Below are 16,619 nucleotides of genomic sequence, written 5' to 3'. Positions count from 1 at the left end.
AAAAAAAAATATTTCAACATCTGCTAAACTTTTTGCCTCATAGTTCAATAACATTTACATGTGATCATTGAGGCCATTCTCTAAGATAATCCAATTTATTTAAGATAATCCAGCATTAAGAAATCAAATTTCTAATAGATGAACCTCAACATTATCACTTACTAGATGACAGCTTGTTACAGTGAAGTTTAGTAAGTTTGAGAAGACATTTAATTGATTGTCCAAAGAGCACCATTTTATCTCTGCAGCTACCTCAGCTTATCAAAAACTCAGTTTCTGCCAGCAGTCTTCATTCAGCAGTCTGCATGCTAAACTCCACAGAGACAGTGTGTCTTAAATCCCTGTTTTTAAGGTGATTTTGCCGGTGCTTGCTGATGCTGACCAAGAACAGCAACACTCAGTATTACTTCGTATTACTTAAGTATTACATCGTATTACTTAAATAAGACACTGAAGGTATCAGCGCCAAGTAAGATGAAACACCTAGTGACCCAAGAGTGAAATCCAGAACAGATGGAAACCTTCAGGAAACTGGTCTCAAAGTAAAATGAAGCAAACCGAAGTCTAAGTATACTTTTCTTACCTGTAATTGGTATCAGTTTCCAATGTATTTCAGTCTCTTCAACATTATTTGACTTAGACTGTTGTCTATGAAATCCATGTTCAATGGGAACACTGGGACACAAACTGCAATCTTCAAAATTATTCACGCTAATTAAATTTGGATCCTAAAAATCAAAGTACACACTCAATAGCTTTCTTTTCAATTCATTTTAATGTCAAGAATAAACTTTTTTTCACAGTAAATTCATGTGCTTCAATCTAAATATTACAAATGTGTAAAATCAACATGGTAAAGTTACACTCTAGTCTCAAAACATAACTTTTCCCTCAAAACTTAATTTTATGTTAATTTAGAACAGGGATTGGTCAACTTTTATGCTAAAGTGCCAAACAGTAAATATTTTAGGCTCTGCAGGCCAGACTCTCAAGTCTACCACAGGCAATACCTAAACAAATGGACATAGCTGTGCTCCATTAAAACTTTAGTTATAAAAATCGGTGGTGTGCTAGGTTCGCCCCGTGCCCCCGCCCCCCATCAACTTGATTTAAAATACAAAAGTTATCAGGAAAATATTAATACAGGTTAGTTCCTCAGTGCCTACCTTACATACCCCAACAAATAAGCTTCCTGTCATCATCTTCCCCTTGAAATAAATATCCCAAAACGACATGGAGAAAGAATGGGGACATGCATACAACTTTTAAACAAAGGCAGGGAACAGAAAATGGAGACAGTAAATGAAGAAGTAAGCCCATAGGAATATGGTGCCATCCTAGAACTATTCCCCAGTGACGCAGCGACTACTTAAGGGAGATAAGGCTACTTCTCAGCTACAAACCAGCTCATAAATATACTGAACACTCCAATAAGCAAAGCTGCAAGTCACTTCAGAGGTAATCCTAAAGGCTACTTATGTCCCATTCCTATTTGCATAAGAAATACCAAGTACTTAACTTTGTTACACTGCTGTATTGAGACTGGTATCCTCACCTGTCTCACCTTTGGGTTCTCTGTTAGTGCCAGCAGAAAGCCAATGTTTTGATAATTCAATTTTATTATGAAACAATAAGGAATTAACTCCCAATAAGCCATTTCTGACAAATATTAATAGATTGTTCCACCTTAGCTTTATCACAAGTAAACTGTAGACAATATATTAAGCTTCTAAGGAAGGAAGGAAAACTATTTCAGCATTTATCTCTTTGTAACAAGGAATAACTTAGGAAGTACCATCCTAGACAGGCACCTTTACTCAAAAGTGCATTTTATTTCTTTTTCAAAGAAAAAAATCATTCCCTGAAGCATACTCACAGCACCTCTTTCACACACACACTCACAAACACAAAGATAACCAACAGCTATATGCTTACTTCTTTCAAATGTAGCTTATGGTCAGTGCCCACTTCGGTGGTAGAAATAGCAACAGAATACTTAGATGTTGCATCAACTTCTAGTAATAAGCTCTGAGTACCCTTAAACTGTGCATTTTCAATTTTTGCACAAGTAGGCTGCTCATATTCTTTCTTATCTGGGTTAGAGTTCAACTCATACTCATGTTTTTGCCTCAGCTCTTCATAGGCATCATCAGTGCTCAGTCCTAAGGCTTTGTTGACTGTGTCTGTCAGAGATGCATCAGAATGGCGCGCATTTGCTAGTGTTTCTGATAACCAATTAAACAGCCTATGGATGTCAGCAATGCCGGAGTTACAGGTATCCTGCTGCTGCCGCCTCAAGTCAGCATCATGTCCAAGTGAGCCAATAGGCTGTGGAGACTCTGAGAAAAAGGAAAGAAAAGTCATTGGTTGAAGTTAAGTTTAAAAACCAGCATAAAATTTTTGAAATCAAATATACCTAAAAAATTATCGTAAAGCATTTATGGTCAGGAACTCAACCAAACAATTTGCTTAGACTTTACAAATATCCGCATCACTTTACAAACAGAATTGTAAAATTTTGCACATAGTTCAAAATTGCTATTTAAGTTTAATTTTCATTGTAATTTAAGCATTCTATCAACAGGAAAATAAGCTCATGCATCAGGTTTTAAATATGTGTATTAATAACTCTACCATCAAAATCTCAAAGTCAACCAGATGCCTGACAAGAGATGAAACATTTGTACTTGCTATTTTGCCAATTGTTAGGATTATATGCGTATTACACTAGGCTAATAAAAAAATGACTTAATTTGATTTCTATCTTTTCCATACCTACTATATTTTGTCCTTAAGGCACTGGCAGACACACTTAAAATCTACACCTTATCTTGAATGACTAGATTACTTAAATTCATAATGAAGCTAGGATATTACAGACATAAAATCATCTTGAAGAAATCTCCACGAAATTTGCATCAAGAAAAAGCATTATAAGAGGAAACACGTTAAGACATGGTTCCATGCACATACGTTAAGACATGGTTCCATGCATGCACTATAAATCTGTATAATCTGTAACAACTAATATATTTTAAAACTTGTAAAGGGAGCAAACATTCAGAAAGTCATGTGCTTTAATGTTGGGTTGGGGTAGGGATTGGGTGAAGTCTGAGTTAGGATTTCTAATTTGAGTGTAATGTACCACAACAAAAATAAATGTCAGAAACAAAGGAGTGCATACACTGTATGATTCTAATTATGTCAACTTTTTATAGAGCAGGCAAAACTAATCTCTAAAGACAAAAAGCAGATCAGCAGCAGAGTGGGGTGAGCTACCTAACAAAGAACACAAAGCAACATATAAAAATGTTCTGGCCAGGCACGGTGGCTCACGCCTGTAATCCCAGCACTTTCGGAGGCCAAGGAGGGGGGATCACAGGGTCAGGAGATCGAGAACATCCTGGCTAACAAGGTGAAACCCCGTCTCTACTAAAAAAATACAAAAATTTAGCTGGGCATGGTGGCATGCGCCTGTAGTCCCAGCTACTCGGGAGGCTAAGGCAGGAGAATCACTTGAACCCAGGAGGCAGAGGGTTCAGTGAGTCGAGATCGTGCCACTGCACCCCTGCCTGGGTGACAAAGCAAGACTCCGTCTCCAAAAAAAAAAAAAAAAAAACAGTTCTATAGGCTCACGCCTGTAATCCCAAAACTCTGGGAGGCCGAGGAGGGTGGATCACCTGAAGTCAGGAGTTCGAGACTAGCTTGGCCAACATGGTGAAACCCTGTCTCTACTAAAAATACAAAAATTAGCTGGGTATGGTGGCGCACACCTGTAATCCCAGCTACTCGGGAGGCTGAGACAGGAGAATCACTTAAACCCAGCAAGCAGAGGTTGCAGTGAGCCGAGATCAGGCCACTGCACTCCAGCCCGGAAGACGGAGTAAGACTCCATCACAAAAAAAAAAGTTCTATATACTGAAGTGGTGATTACACAGCTGTCAAAACTCATCAAACTGTGCGCTTAAATAGGTACACTGATATAAACTGTACCGCAAAACAGTTTATGTTAAAAGTTATAAGGGGTGGTGGGAATGGGTTAGGACGTTACCTCATAAAATGACTGGGCTCACCACCAAATCAAGATCAGGGTATTTTAAAAGTTAGAATACAGCCAGGTGCGGTGGCTCACGCCTGTAACCTCAGCACTTTGGGAGGCCGAGGCGGGCGGATCATGAGGTCAGGAGATTACCATCCTGGCTAACACGGTGAAACCCTGTCTTTGCTAAAAATACAAAAAAGTAGCCGGGTGTGGTGGTGGGCACCTGTAGTCCCAGCTACTTGGGCAGCTGAGGCAGGAGAATGGCGTGAACCCAGGAGGCGGAGCTTGCAGCGAGCCAAGATCGCACCACTGCACTCCAGCTGGGGCGATAGAATGAGACTCCGTCTCAAAAAAAAAAAAAAAGTTAGAATACAGCTTTGAAATCTCTACCTTCAGAAACAAAGTATGCAAAATTACTTGAAAAGAAATAAGTGAGAAACACCTAAAAATGCAAGTCTGACAGTCACTAGTTTCAGTTAAGCTATATACCCTCCTTCTTCTGCCACATTTCTCATTTGACCTATTATAATTAGTATGGCTTTCTCATCATTTTAATTATTGATGAAGCCTGATTTTTACCCACAACTATTTTTTCCACATACACAGAACTGGTTACCAACAAAAACAGTACCAAAAAATAAGTATCTTATTTATTCAGTGCATATTACGTGCTCAGTGACAGGAAACGCAGCAGTTTGTGAACAATGCTTTGGAGTCAGTCAGAACCGACTTTGGATTGTGCCACTAACTTCATAACTTTTGGTAAAGTTATTTAACTTATCTGAGACGATTTTCTCATCTGCAAAATTAGGATAATAATGCCTACTACTCAAGAACTATTAATAAATGAGTTCATATACATAAAGTACCTAGCACACAGTAAACAAAACTCTCAAGACATGTCAACAAGATAAGACAATTAAGTGCTAACGGGTTCAGCAGATTGCAAATCCAGCATAAACTAAAGGAGGAGATCATTAAGGAGAACAGACAGAAAGCTGAGGAGAAATATGAACTGCAAAGATATAAGGCTTGAAAGAAACGGAAGCTACTTCAGGAAAAAAAAGAGGGAAATAAAAGACTGACCATGACATACTCTAGGCAGAGAGAGATGACCCTTAACCAACACATGTGAGAGAAGAGTGGGAAACATGGGTGGACATGGATAGTCTACAACAAAGCTTTAAAAGGCAAGTATATAAGATGAGATTGGTAGTAAATTAGCAAAGCAATACTGAGAAGAACATGATACTGAAACGGGTGCAAGAAGGTAGTAAGTCAGGAAGGCCACCAAAGAGATAAAGAACACGGACAAGGAATAACAACATTGGAAAGAGAGACACACAGGTTAACTAATGAAAACATGATAGTTACTGCAAAGGACAGTAATGTCAAATAGAACTTTCTGCAATAATGGAAATGTTCTCTCTCTATACTAATACAATGGTGTGGTTGTTGAAATGTATTTTTATTTCATTTTAAACTTAAATAACAACATATGACTAGTGGCTACCATATTGAATACCATATAACAATAAAAAAGTTAAAAAAGAGCAGGCTGAGTGTGGGGGCTCACAACTGTAATCCCAATACTTTGGGAGGCCAAGGCAGGCGGATCACTTGGTGTCAGGAGTTCAAGACCAGCCTGGCCCATATGGCAAAACTCCGTCTCTACTAAAGATACAAAAAGTAGCCAGGCACAGTGGTGCGTGCCTGTAATTCCAGCTACTAGGGAAGCTCAGACATGAGAATCATTTGAACCAGGTAGGCAGAGGTTGCAGTGAACCAAGATGGAGCCACTGCACTACAGCCTGGGTGATGGAGTGAGACTTTGTCGCAAAAACAAATAAATAAAGAGAGCAGGAAAGTGAAAAGTGAGGATACAAATACAGATTGCTAAGAGCAAAAGTGTGAAAAGACACTGATCTGACTAACCTAGACTAAGACACGCTGAATTTGAAAAGACAAGTTGCTTAATAAAAAACCTAAGAATACTCAGTTCTGCCATAATCACTCAGAGGAGCAACAGCAGCAGGAAATGTGGATTGTTAGGTCAACTTTCTCTGAATGCAAAAGAACTCATTTCGTGCTTATGAACTAGTAGTGTTAAGATCTTAAAAATCCAGATAAAAGTGTTTTAGCTGACTTGCAATATTGAAACAAACACACTTAAAACAAGCACCTTACTGTCTTATCTTTTTCTGTCAACCAAAACAAAACAAAGGAAAAAAGAACAACAAAAAAAGAAAAACCCGAAGATATTCCTAGATTCTTGGGGTATAAAAGAATACGTGTATGCGTATTTTATTTTCAAATTCAGAAGGTTCCTTTTCATTATGCAACAGCCTAAAAGATACTAATATTCTAATACTATACTTCTTCAACTATAAAAATAAAGGAATATGGCCGGGCGTGGTGGCTCACGCCTATAATCCCAGCACTTTGGGAGGCCAAGGCAGGTGGATCACGAGGTCAGGAGATGGAGACCATCCTGGATGACATGGTGAAACCCCGTCTCTACTAAAAATACAAAAAATTAGCCGGGCTTGGCGGCGGGCTCCTGTAGTCCCAGCTACTCGGAAGGCTGAGGCAGGAGAATGGCGTGAACCTGGGAGGTGGAGCTTACGGTGAGCTGAGATCGTGCCACTACACTCCAGCCTGGGCGAGAGAACGAGACTCCGTCTCAAAAAACAATAATAATAACCATTAAAAAATACAAATTAAGGAATATAAAAGGACAAGAGCTCTGATTAGCATTATTATGTCATGTTAACATAAACCAAACAATTTAGAAATCTGATGTTCCAGTGCAGGAATTGTAAAGTGTTTCCTGTACTGGGCCAGGTAGCAAATATTTTAGGCTTTGTGGGCCATACAGTCTCAGTGCCAATGCCAACTCTGCCATTACAGCATGAAAGCAGCTACATACATATGGCTGTATTCAAATACAACTTTCTTTAAAAAAATAGTGGACAGGCTGAATTTGGCCCTCAGGCTTTAATTTATATGCCCCTCTACTACAGGAAAGAACAGAACTACTTTATTTTTGGTTGTTATTATAAGAGCAATCTGATATTTTACCTTCATACAGATGGCAATTTTCAGATAAATTACTGGTTTTGGCGAGCTTTCTCATATTTTCAGGTAGATCCTCAAGCTTCCTCTTCAAGACAGTTTTGCTTCTCATATCTTCGGTGTCTGAGTCCCCACCCACATTCTTTTTCCTACACTGAATTAAATTAATCAATTCTTTGACTCTATCCTTATCATAATCCAAAGAATGAGATGATCTTTGCTTTCCAGATATAATGGTTTCACCCCTTGAGTTATTTCGTTTTCCAAATTTCATTTTTGTACCATTCACTTCTTCTTCTTGACCTTCATAATCTGAAAGTGGACTAAACTGTTGAAGTTTTCTATTTTCTTCAAATAGTTCTTTTAATTTACAAATAGGTAACTGATACACTTCAGGCCGAAAAATATAGGCATGCAAACAAGTATCAATATGGGATTTATTTCTGGGAGCTGAGTATAAGAACTTTTTATCATCTAACCGTGAATCATATGGAAACATAATAAACTCTCGTTTACCTGAACCAAAACCTCGCTTAAAAAATTCACTTACATACTTTTCAACAACAGAATGAAAATTTATAGTACTTATATTTTTAAATTCCTTTCGACACTGAATCAAAGAAAATTGTAAAAACTGAGCTATTTTTAATACATCTGGCATGCTCTCATGCCTCTCCTTTGGTGCTGCATTGGTTGAACCTTTTTGTGCTGTAAATAAAACAAACAAAAAAAAGCAAACCATGTTAGCAATCAAGAAACTAATCAAATACAGATCTAAATATTGCCAAAGAAGTGTAAAAACATTTATACATTAATGTTGAACCAGACGAGTATGTACCCTAGTATATACATACAATATAGCAAATATATGAATAGCATGCTTGTTAAAAGTCCAGAAACCTGTAATAGGCCAGTAAAAAACTAAAACAAACGAAAGAGCAGAACACATTTTTAAAGGAAAAATCACCCACTCATTGACGATTTCACTTCCAACTGCCCCCAGGAAATTCAAATAGTGGCAAGCAACATGTAAGAAGAAATAGAGACAGAACAAGATCTGAGGCTCCAAGCAAAACAGTCCTGCATGTCATCCCTTCCTCGTATAAAGTAGTAACTAACTTCACATGAACAGATATGCAGATGCTGAGTAGCCACAATTGAGAAACTCATCCTTAATCCAACAGTGAAATAAAGCCATTAGTGGGAACTTTATCTTAATACATAGTATTAATGTTCATTCTTAGAAAAGGTGGTTAACAAATCTTGTCTTATATCAGTGCCAAAAATTCTTATTAATTTTGAATGGTCTAATATTTATCTTGGCAAATTATGCTTTAGAGTTACTAAAATTTGAATGCAAAATTAAACTAAGCTAAAAAATAATCATACAAAACCCTCACAGACCGGGCACAGTGGCTCATGCCTGTAATTCCAAAAGCTTGGGAGGCTGAGATAGTTGGATCGCTTCAGGCCAGGAGTTCAAGAACAACCTGGATAACATTGTGAGATCCTGCTTCTAAAGGAAAAAAAAAAAAAATTTAATTTAGCTAGGTGTGCTGGCACACGCCTGTAATCCCAAGCTACTCGAGGCTGAGGCAGAAGGACTGCTTGAGCCTAGAAGGGAGGGCAAGGCTGTATGTAGTGAGCCATGATCACACCGCTGCCTGGGCAACAGAGTGAGACCCTATATCTAAAATAAATAAATAAGTAACCCTCATAACTAAGCTACAGTACTATAACAATTATAATCAAGCTTTATGAGAGCACTGATATACACAAATTAATTTCTCACAGTTAAAAAAAAAAAATCGTTGCCCAGGCACAGTAACTCACACCTGTAATCCCAGCACTCTGGGAGACCGAGGCAGGTGGATCACTTGAGGTCAGGAGTTCGAGAGCAGCCTGGCCAACATGGTGAAACCCCATCTCTACTAAAAATACAAAAAATTCGCCGGGCATGGTGGTGGATGCCCTGTAATCCCAGCTACTCAGAAGGCTGAGGCAGGAGAATCACTTGAATCCGGGAGGCGTAGGTTGCAGTGAGCCGAGATCACGCCACTACACTCCAGCCTGGGCAACAAGAGCAAAACTGTCTCAAAAAAAAAAAAAAAAAAGTCATATAATTTGTGTCTTTTATTGCTAATTACCTCTTAACCACCAGTATTTCCTGAAACATCATGTAAGAAAGGCAAAATGTTTAGTGAGTTATCTGGAAAATTTCAATGAAATGTTAAGTATCTATAAGTAACTAGATTTAGATATTCAAAGAACTTACAAGTAACTATGCTTCTAGGTTCTTGAAATAGAAACAAAGCATGTAGGACTCGAGACTTGGCAGTCTGATATTCTAAAAAACAGAAGCCAAACTCATTAGCAATGTGTTTTAACTAAAAAGTTAAGAAAGAATTGTAAAAATTAAAGAGAGACCACCTACCATATGGAGGAACCATCTGATAAGGGGAGAGAAGAAAAAGGTATCCTCGGTCTCCCAAAGGTTTAACAAGAACCTGTATTTTGAGGGGAAGGAAGAAGTTGTATCTGCTTTATTATTATTCACCATAAGGCAGACACACAGCATTTTCTACTAATTGTAAAGAAAAAGAGTTCTTAATCATCTTTTAAGAAAAAAATACTGCTAATGAATTAATTAACTCTTTCTACCAACTCTAACAGGATTCCAATCAAATAAAAATTCCTTGGTTTTCATAACATTAACGAGAAAATGTTACTGAAAGAACTCCCCTAACTGCAAAACCACGTTAATTTTTCCCTGAAGCTAAAATACAAGGATGGACCAAACTAAAGACTTCAAATATTTTCGTCATCAATTCAAAAGATATGTTTATTAGTGGCCAAAGTAATGTGCTAGATGCTAGATATAAAACAGGCTTTGAAACACTGCGTTGCAAGAGTTCAGACTAATCGCAAACCCAATGTGTTTCCATAATCGAATTGCACACATATTACATGAACACTTTCACATGTAAGGCAATTTGCCCAGAGATAACCAAATACAAGCAACACAAGATCCTTGATCACAAGAAGTTTATAATTAGGTAGAGAGTAACACAAGAAATACCAGTAACTACATAAGACAGAAAAGTTCCCTAAGAGATTTACAAAATAACAGAAATAGAAAAATACAGTTTGTTTACAGTAGTAAAAGATGGTCAAGAAAGGTTTACTGAAAGTGTATCAAAAGTGGATTTTGAAGGATGGGTACACTGACAAGAGCCTGAGATTGTGGGAAGGACATTTCAGTAGAGGCAACACCATGAGCAAAGGTTAGTTATAATGGACAGTTTACAAACATCACAGTTATTTATCACTGGCAAGAGGGTGAGGACAGACTAGGATAAATGTGTAAGACAAGTCTGGAATGAAAGATCATAGGTTAGCTGTAAAAAGACCAGAAGCCAGGTTGGCCAAGAATGTCCTTCAGAGCATACACCTTTGAGCTAGTGTTTCCTTAAAACAACAATAACAAAAAAGACTTGACAGCACTGTGCAGGAGGCGGCAGAAAAACAATCTAATGCAAAGAATTCATTTCAGGGGCTACTGCAATAGTTCACAATGTTTTGGGTAAATGAGAAACTGAGCAAGGCAACTGAACACAAAAGGATACCTGAGTTCTGAAAGAAAACTTGTATTACCTAAATTCCTACTAAAACAATTCCAGTAAAATGTCTGTATAAAAACTAATAATTCAGAGGACAAAAAGTAACTGTGCTACTAATTCACATTTAATAAAAACACTGAACACTCAAAAGTAAAGTGGTATTGTGTTTGGGGGGTTTCAGGTAGTCTTAGTTGATCACCTTCTCCAGGGTCAACTTCTCCTTCAGTTCAATCTCTGCCAAAAATCAGTCATAGATACCTGTTGCTCAAAGAGTTTATTTTAGTGGAAGCAGGCTGGTGGCATGGGCCAGATACAGTCAGGGGGTCAGATGACCAAATGACTAGGAAGGTCTCCATCTGAAGATCACTCTAAACTTTGGGGCATCTTTCCCCATTTTTACTGCCTGTATTCCGTGAGGGTCAGTTACCAGGTCTTTCTTTTATAAAGGAAGTTTAATCTTGTAAGGGCAAACTTTGTTGTAAGGTTTCTAATAGTTACATCTGTGCTGCAGTGGCCTTGTTTCCTAAAAATCCCAGGGCCAAGGTTAAAAAATCCTCAGGCCAAGTTACATCATACTGCTGACATACAGTATTGGCTCTGCAAGAGATTTAACTGCGTCTTATGGCTACCATTTATAGCCACGCTAAGTCTCTTAGAGTATACTACAAGTGGACAACATACCTGAAAAATTTGTTTCAGACACAAATACTTTTATTTAAAATATTTTAGATAATATACTTCTTTTAATATTTTGCCCAAACTCCTAGTTGATGAAATAAAAAGTTAGGAAGCACAAGTAAGATTTTCATGTTTTGTGCTCACTGACGAAAACCAATTAGATGCCTTTAACCTCTCACTCACTCCAAATACTAGGTTTAATAAATTCCACTACTAGTAACCTAAAGATTCCTGTTAAGGGGTCCCAATGTTTCTAAAAATCCATGGAGTATAGGCAATCTATAATCAGAAATAACACTAAGGCAGACAGAGGCCTTCAGCAGTTGTATCTGTGGCTTCAGCCCAAAGAAATCCATTCAGCTCTGCAGAAAAGAAAAATCCTGGAAATTGTGCTCCTGTTGCCTCTATTTTAACTGTTTGGTTATTCTTTAAAAAAAAAAAAAAAAAAAAGTATTAATCCAATCTGGATTTTTAATTAGTTGATTCTACTATTTTAAATTTCCAGATAACATTAAAGGTACTATGGCACTCCCCAACCCCCACAAAAAAAGAGTTAGTATAAACCACATGTACAATGGGCCAAGCACAGTGGTTCATGCCTGTAATCTCAGCACTTTTGGAAGCTGAAGTGGGAGGATTGCTTGAAGCCAGGAGTTCAAGACCAACCTGGGCAACACAGTAAGCCCCCATCTCTAAAAAAAAAATTTTAAAAGTAGCCATGTGTGGCATCATGTGCCTATAGTCCTGGCTACTTGGAAAGCTAAGGTGGGAGGAGGATTGTTTGATTCTGAGAGTTCAAGCTGTGAAGCTGTGATTGTGCCACACGCTTTAGCATTTCAGTCTAGGCAACAGAGTAAGTCCTGTCTCAAAAAAAAAAAAAAAAAAAGCTTAGAAGGAAATAAGCTATACTACAGTAAGATTGAGCAGAAAAAAAAAAAAAGATTCAAACACTCAAAGGCATCAAAAATTGGAATTATCAGATGCAAAATGTAAAATAATCCACTATGAAATGTTTAAAGACATAAAATAATTGGAAGAATTAAAAACATTTTCACATAAAAATGTTTACACTAATGTTCCTAACACCATTATTCATAGCAGCCAAGAAATGGAAATAACTGATAAAAGAACAAACAAAATGTGGTATTATCTATACAATGAAAGAATACTGGGCCATAAAACAGAATGAAGTTCTGATATATGCTACAACATCAATGAGCCTTGAAAATTACGCTCAGTGAAAGAAGCCAGGCAGGCACTGAAAGCCACATATTGCTTGATTCTATTTATATAAAATATCCAGAGCAGATAAATCCATAGAGACAGAAGTAGACTAATGGCTGTCAGGGATTGGGAAGGGGGAATGTACAGTGAATTCTGAGATGAAAATGTTCAGGAATTAGACAGTGTTGATAGTTGCACAACAGTGTGAATCCACTAAAAAAACCATGGAATTATATACTTTAAAATGGCTAAAATGGCCAGGCACGGTGGTGCACACCTGTAATCCCAGCACTTTGGGAGGCCAAGTTCAAGAACAGCCCAGGCAATATGGCAAAACCGTGTCTCTACAAAACATACAAAAATTAGGCAGGTGTGATGATATGTACCTTTAGCCCCAGCTACCCAGAAGGATGAGGTAAAAGGATCACCGGACCCCAGAAAGTCAACGGTGCAGTGAGCCAGGACCACACCACTGCACTCCAGCCTGGATGACAAAGCAAGATCCTGCCCATTAAAAAAAAAAAAAAAAGGCTAAAATGGTTAATTTTATGTTACGTGAGTTTTATTTCACTTAAAAAAATATTAGCAAAGAATACCAGAATATAATGTGCACCTCCTAGAACTCTGCCTGGCATATAATAGGTACTCACTAAATACTTCTGAAAGAATTAACAAGAACTTGCTATGAAAATAACCAGGCAGATCCAAAAAAATTCAAATATAACTTATAAAAATAAAAAACATGTGCTGTAAAATTAGAAACACAATAAATAAAGCAACAAATGAGACATAGCTAAATATATGATTTTTAAATTAGAAAACAGTTACCATGAAGTTAATTAGAATGCAGTACAGAGAAACAAATAGATGGAAAACGTAAGACGAGGGTAACAGACTTGGAAAATATGCCTCTTCAGAGTCCTAAAAAGACAGGCCAGGCCGGGTGCGGTGGCTCACGCCTGTAATCCCAGCACTTTGGGAGGCCAAGGCCAGTGGATCACCTGAGGTCAGGCATTAGAGACCACTGGCCAACATGGCGAAACCCTGTCTCTACTAAATATACAAAAATTAGCCAGGCGTGGTGGCACACACCTATAATCCCAGCTACTCGGGAGGCTGAAACAGGAGAATTGCTTGAACCCAGGAGGTGGAGGTTGGAGTGAACCATGAATTATGCCACAGAACACCAGTCTGGGCAACACAGTGAGACTCCGTCTCAAAAAAAAAAAAAAAAAAAAAAAAAAAAAAAAAAAAAAAAAAAAAAAAGGCAGGCTAAAGAAAATGAGGGAGAAGTACAATAAAAGAGGTAACTAATTTTCCAGAAAAAAAGATGTAAATCCACAGGTATGAAAGGAAAAATATACCAAGGTGGATAAATAGAAATCTACACCTAGATACTGTAACTGCTAAACATCAAAGACAAAAAAAAAAAGGTTTAAAAAGTAGCCAGGGGGTGGCAGGGGACCTACAAATCAACAATTAGACTGAGAGCTAATCCCTAAATAAAAACAGAAGCCAGAAGACACTGCAGCATAGTCAAAGTGCAAGAAAATAGCTGTCAACCCAGAATTGTGTAGCCAGCACCCAACAATTATAGGTTATACATTTTTCTCAAACACAGATCTCAAACACAGAAGGAGCATGTACAAAAATTAACTACCTAGATCTTAAAGTCTCAACAAATTTCAAATAATCACCACCACTGTTGATTACAATGCAATTAAATTAGAAATAAAAAAAGACGAAAGTATCTATGTTTCCCTATACACATACCTCTACATCATATATCAAAGTTTAAAAAAAAAAATTGGAAACTAAAAAATAAAAATTTCTCAGAAATGAATAATGAAAATACTGCACATTAAAATGTGAAATGCAATTAAAGCAGTACTTACAACTGAGTATTTACTATTTTTCTGACTTAAGACAGAAATAGCAAAACAAATCTCAAAAAAGTAAAAGTTGGCCAGGCTTGGTGACTCACCCCAGTAATCTCAGCACTGTGAGAGGCCGAGGCAGGCAGATCACTTGAGCCCAGGAGTTTGAGACCAACCTGGGCAACATGATGAAACACCGTCTCTACTAAAAATACAAAAAGTAGCCAGGTGCCATGGAGCATGTCTGTAATCCCAGCTACTTGGGAGGCTGAGGCAGAATTCCTTGAACCCGGGAGGCAGAGGTTGCAGTGAGCTGAGATTGTGCCACTGCACTCAGGCCTGGAGGACAAGAGTGAAACTCTGTCTTCAAAAACAACAACAACAACAACAAGATAGAGATGGTATAAGAAAGGAAAATTGCAGGTCAATCTCATTTATCATCACAGATACAAAATTCCTAAACAAAAACAAAACCCCACAATTTACTTTAAAAGCTGTGGCAGGGGTAGGGTGGTAGTTTTTATATAAGCAATGCAGGGGTAGTTTAATATTGGAAAACTGATAACTCACCTTAGTAGGTCTACAGAATAAATACCATGTGTGATGGTTAACTTTTTATGTCAACTTGATTTGGTCATGTAGTGCCCAGGTATTTGATCAAATATTTTTCTGGGTGTTCCTGTCAAGTTATTTTCAGATGAGTTTACAATCAATAGACTGAGTAAAGCAGGCCAACCTCCCTAATGTAGGTTGGCCATATCCAATCAGCTGAAGGCCTAAATAGAACAAAAGGCAAACCCTAAGCCCCACAACAAGAGAATTCCTCCTGTCTCCAAATTGGGAAATCAACTGTTTCCTGCCTTCAGACTTGAACTGAAACATTGGCTCTTCCTAAGTCTTGAGCCTGCCAGCCTTAGAACTATACCATTGGCAGTCCTGGTTCTCACATCTGCATACTCAGACTGAAACTAAACCACTAGTTCTCCTGGGTCTCCAGCTTGCTAACTGAAGATATGATCTTGGGACACATCAGCCTCCATAAATGTGTGAGCCAATTATTTACAATAAATCTCTTTTTACATACCCCCCTACCATATACTATTGGTTCTGTTTCTCTGCAGAACCCTAAAATACTGCGTGACCAGCTTGATAAATCCAACCCCCGACCCAAAACAAAAACCATCTGCTAAAATTCAAAATCCACTCATGGTTAAAAAAATAAAGAAGCAATGTTTACAACATAAAAAACTACTGCGAACTTCCTACTTAATGGTAAAATGTTATAAGAATTTTTTTTTCTTTAAATCAAGAAGGCAAGAATGCCCACAATCACCATTTTTATTCAGCTTCTTACTACAAATCCTAGACTGCACATTAACATGGAAAAGAAACAATATATAGTAGTTCCCTCTTATCTGCAGAGGGTATGTTATGAGACCCCCAGTGAATGTCTGAAACCACAGACAGTAACAAACCCTGTTTTTTCCTATGTATACATTCCTATAATAAAAGTTTAACTTTTAAATTAGGCATACTAAAAGACTAACAACAATAATTAATAATAAAATAGAACAGGCTGGGCATGGTGGCTCATGCCTATAATACCAGCACTTTGGGAGGTTGAGGCATGAGGGTTGCTTAAGGCCAGGAGTTTGAGACAAGCCTGGGCAACATAGTAAGACCTCATTCTCTAACAAAAATTTAAAACAATAGATAAATTTTAAAAACTAGCTGGGCATGGTGGTATACACCTACAGCCCAGCTACCCGGGAGGCTGAAGTGGGAGAATCACTTATGACTAGGAGTTCAAGGCTGCAGTAGCTATGATCACATCACACCACTGTACTCCAGCCTGAGCAACAAAATGAGATACTGTCCCCCCACCAGAAAAATAGAGTAACTGTAACAATATATAATAAGAATTACATAATGTGGTCTCTCTCTCTCAAAATCTTATTGTACTGTACTCACCCTTCTTATGATGACGTGAGATGATGAAATGCCTATGTGATGAGATGGAAGTGAGGCTGATGACACAGACATTGTGATGCAGCATTAGGCTACTACTGAAAACTAATTTAAAACTTATGAATTATTTCTGGA

The 16,619-nt window shown here is 37.8% G+C and overlaps 1 protein-coding gene across 3 annotated transcripts in view; it reads right to left on the bottom strand.

Moving 5' to 3' along the window:
* FAM208A (family with sequence similarity 208 member A) overlaps positions 1-16,619 on the bottom strand; it is a 63,743-nt gene that overhangs the window by 19,381 nt on the left and 27,743 nt on the right. For all 3 annotated transcript variants that reach the window (XM_025375189.1, XM_025375190.1, XM_025375188.1), the window contains exons 12-16: positions 9,552-9,624; positions 9,393-9,464; positions 7,124-7,825; positions 1,936-2,339; positions 584-728 (exon numbers count right to left, since the gene is read on the bottom strand). In XM_025375189.1, coding sequence (XP_025230974.1) covers positions 584-728; positions 1,936-2,339; positions 7,124-7,825; positions 9,393-9,464; positions 9,552-9,624 — 1,396 coding nt within the window. The remainder of the gene's footprint in view (positions 1-583; positions 729-1,935; positions 2,340-7,123; positions 7,826-9,392; positions 9,465-9,551; positions 9,625-16,619) is intronic.

This window comes from Theropithecus gelada, chromosome 2, assembly GCF_003255815.1.
Source record: "Theropithecus gelada isolate Dixy chromosome 2, Tgel_1.0, whole genome shotgun sequence".
NCBI classification, from domain to species: domain Eukaryota; kingdom Metazoa; phylum Chordata; class Mammalia; order Primates; family Cercopithecidae; genus Theropithecus; species Theropithecus gelada.
The sequence above is the reverse complement of the archived record's forward strand: the minus strand, read 5'-3'. Positions and strand labels throughout refer to the sequence as shown.